Source organism: Triticum urartu, chromosome 6 (assembly GCF_003073215.2).
Source record: "Triticum urartu cultivar G1812 chromosome 6, Tu2.1, whole genome shotgun sequence".
Classification (NCBI taxonomy): Eukaryota; Viridiplantae; Streptophyta; class Magnoliopsida; order Poales; family Poaceae; genus Triticum; species Triticum urartu.
This window is the reverse complement of record NC_053027.1, coordinates 428,699,945-428,703,084: the sequence shown is the minus strand read 5'-3', so window position 1 is coordinate 428,703,084 and position 3,140 is coordinate 428,699,945. Positions and strand designations below refer to the sequence as shown.

Below are 3,140 nucleotides of genomic sequence, written 5' to 3'. Positions count from 1 at the left end.
AAGGATGCTCCTAGACAAGAAGATGCCGAAGATGCCCGGGTTTATGCTCTTTCCAGTTCACCGTGTTTGCCTCAGACGGCGACATGCTCTCGACCCGCACTACGGCGGCATCGAAGGTTCCGCGTGGAGCGGTTTGCGGCTACCCGCCGCGTATCTGCCGGCAGGGTTTTTCTCTTTTTCTTGACAAACAATCTCCCGGCAGAGCTAAGCGCTGATGCCATGCCAGCCAAGCAACGCGTCCCGGCCTGGGGTTCCGAGGCCGTGAGACGCACCGTGATCACCAGCCGTCAAATGCCGATCGGGCGGCAGCGCCCCGAGCGTCGCCCGGTCCCGGATCCCCTTCAGACGTGGCGGACCCCCGACGCCGAACGTGGCCAGAGGCGAGCCTCATCCAGGACGAACGTCGAGGAGCACGTCACTTCCGTCACAGGGCACTCCGGAACGCAAAGTCGAAGTAGGCATCCTCTGCTCTCCCCAACGCGGCCACACACCCTCGATTTCCGCTATAAAGCCCGGTCTCCGGTCCCCGATGCCTTCTCGCCCCGCCCCGCTCGTCCACCGCCTCCGCCTGCTGAGGAGCGCCGTCGTCTGCTCTTCCTCCGCGCTGCTGCCGTGCAGCCGCCCGCGCCTCGCCATCCCCTTCGCGCAGCCGCCGCTCCGCGGCCCCGCCTTCGCCGCCGCCTCGTCGCCGCTGCTCCGCCCGGTCGGCGCCAGATTCTCGCTGTTCAGCAGCATGGCCGCCGCCGCCTCCTCTGCCTCCTCCATCCACGACTTCACCGTCAAGGTTTGCCTGCCTCATATCACGCCCTGCCCTTTCCGTTATCTCAATCCGAATTTTGCACCCAAGCCCCTGCCAATTTTCCGTGTCTGCAATTGCGCTTGCAATCCCGCTGTCACTTCACTCTTGTGTTCTTAACCAATAGTTTAGTTGACTCTGTTTTTCTGCGCGAATTTTGACAGTACTAAAAGGAACGCTTCATTTTGTGTGCCTGCAGGATGCAAGTGGAAAAGATGTCGACCTGAGCACCTACAAGGGGAAGGTTCTCCTCATTGTCAATGTTGCATCCCAGTGGTATGAACTATTACCGCTCCTTCACATCTGCTCTTTATCTTTTATTTTCAAATTTTCCATGTCTTGTGAAATTGTTTAGAAAATGGTCGTGTAATTCTCTTATTCATGTTGTGGTGTATTTCTATTCAAGAGCGCTTCTTAAGATTTTAAGGTGAATGGTATGCTCATCTCGTCTAGTCCCTCTCGTTTATTGTAGTAATGAAAGATGACTTTACATTTATTATTATGAGGCTACAGAATGAAAATAAACAATTTATGTATTATTGGTATGCATTAAGCTGTCAAGTTTGTATTGCCATCTGCAAAGTTGAGTATAGTGTGTATATGATACAACTCAAAGTTTAAAATGTTGCTCTGCTAAATATCCAGTCATCGCACTAGTTTGCGGTTCATTAGGATCAGGATTTGCGATGTTATGACATTGACTCTGACTCGTGTTCCAGTTTTATTTAACTCGCCATGTATCGAGAGATGTAAGTGCTGAAAGGATGACCATTTTGTTAAATTAACAAAGATAATTGTTGCCTATAACTACTGCAGTGGCTTGACCAATTCCAACTACACGGAACTCGCTCAGTTGTATGAGAAGTACAAGGACCAGGGTATGATCTATCTGCACATGGATTAGTCCTTGATTTTCAGTTATGATCTATTATGCTAACAATTTGATATGACCGCAGGTTTTGAGATCCTTGCTTTCCCATGCAACCAGTTTGGTGGGCAGGAGCCTGGCACTAACGAGGAAATTGTTCAGTTTGCTTGCACTCGCTTCAAGGCCGAGTATCCAATTTTTGACAAGGTAAAATGTGTGCTTAATATTTTCCTTCCTTCCTTCCCTTTTTTTTGCGTTTCTGTTTCAAGCTGAAAGAAACGATTGCCTCAGTGTACAGTGTACACTATGACTTGCTTCCATGAACAGTCATTATCATTTTATTGACGAAACCTGTCCAACATGTGTTCTCTATTTTGTATGAGGCCTGTGTGATATAAATCGCTGTTGGTTATCAGATAAATCGCTGTTGGTTATCAGATAGTCGGACTTCAGTTGTAGCAACTGACTTTCCTTTCTTTCTAAAAATAGCAACTATCCTAGTTTTGTCGCTTGATTTTTCTTCACATACTACAGTTATCTATCGGAGAGGCAAGCAGCTAGTTGAACTAACTTAACTTCCACCATTTGTCAGGTTGATGTCAATGGTGACAATGTTGCACCTGTCTACAAGTTTCTGAAGTCCAGCAAAGGCAGTCTCTTCGGAGACAACATCAAGTGGAACTTCTCCAAGTTCTTGGTGGACAAGGAGGGGCGTGTTGTGGATCGCTACGCGCCAACCACCTCCCCCCTCAGCATCGAGGTAAGTCCCGACAGTGCAATATGTGCTCCATTTGATGATCAAACTTCCTTTCCTGATCTTGTGGCGCTTACTCCTTGGATCTTTGCAGAAGGACATCAAGAAGCTGCTCGCGAGTTCTTAAGCCTTGTTGCTGCGTCAACTAGATGCATTGGTGCATCACCTGAAGCTTCAGTATAATGTTGTAATAAAGGCTGTGCAGTCCAATCTCGTAGTTGTGTATGTCATGTAATGGATTTCGTGGAATGTGTTTCTTCTGCTGCAGAGATATCCCCTCTATATGTGTTTTTGTTGTGGTTGTGATCATACTCCCTCTGTTCCAAAATAGATGACTCAACTTTATACTAACTTTAGTACAAAGTTAGTATGAAGTTGGGTCATCTATTTTGGAACGGAGGGAGTACATGTTGTTCGTGCCTCTGTGTTACCAATGGTGCGTTCGTGGGAAACTTTTCTGTAGTTTGTTTTGTCCGCGCGGCTTTGCTGCAGGCGAAGTCTCTGTGAACTTGGAAAAAACACACGTCTATTTTGCGCATAAACTATGTACATATAGCAATGGCATATTTGAGGAGGAAGAAGAAGAGGAGGAGGAAGAGACACAATTTCTCAACACTCTAATGTTCAGTTTGACAGATAAATCATCCTTCCAAGGCCACAAATATCTCCCACATCTCTTTTTGGATATTCCATATATCAGCCAAATTATCTACTCAGCACCA

General features: G+C 47.3%; 1 protein-coding gene across 1 annotated transcript; it reads left to right on the top strand.

Moving 5' to 3' along the window:
• The first annotated feature begins 411 nt into the window (after positions 1–411).
• LOC125513975 (probable phospholipid hydroperoxide glutathione peroxidase) lies at positions 412–2,700 on the top strand. The gene is made up of 6 exons (XM_048679213.1): positions 412–784; positions 996–1,072; positions 1,613–1,674; positions 1,753–1,871; positions 2,257–2,424; positions 2,513–2,700. Exons 1-6 carry the CDS (start codon positions 530–532, stop codon positions 2,543–2,545), a joined length of 714 nt encoding a protein of 237 aa, XP_048535170.1. The 5' UTR covers positions 412–529; the 3' UTR covers positions 2,546–2,700.
• The last annotated feature ends 440 nt before the right edge of the window (positions 2,701–3,140 follow it).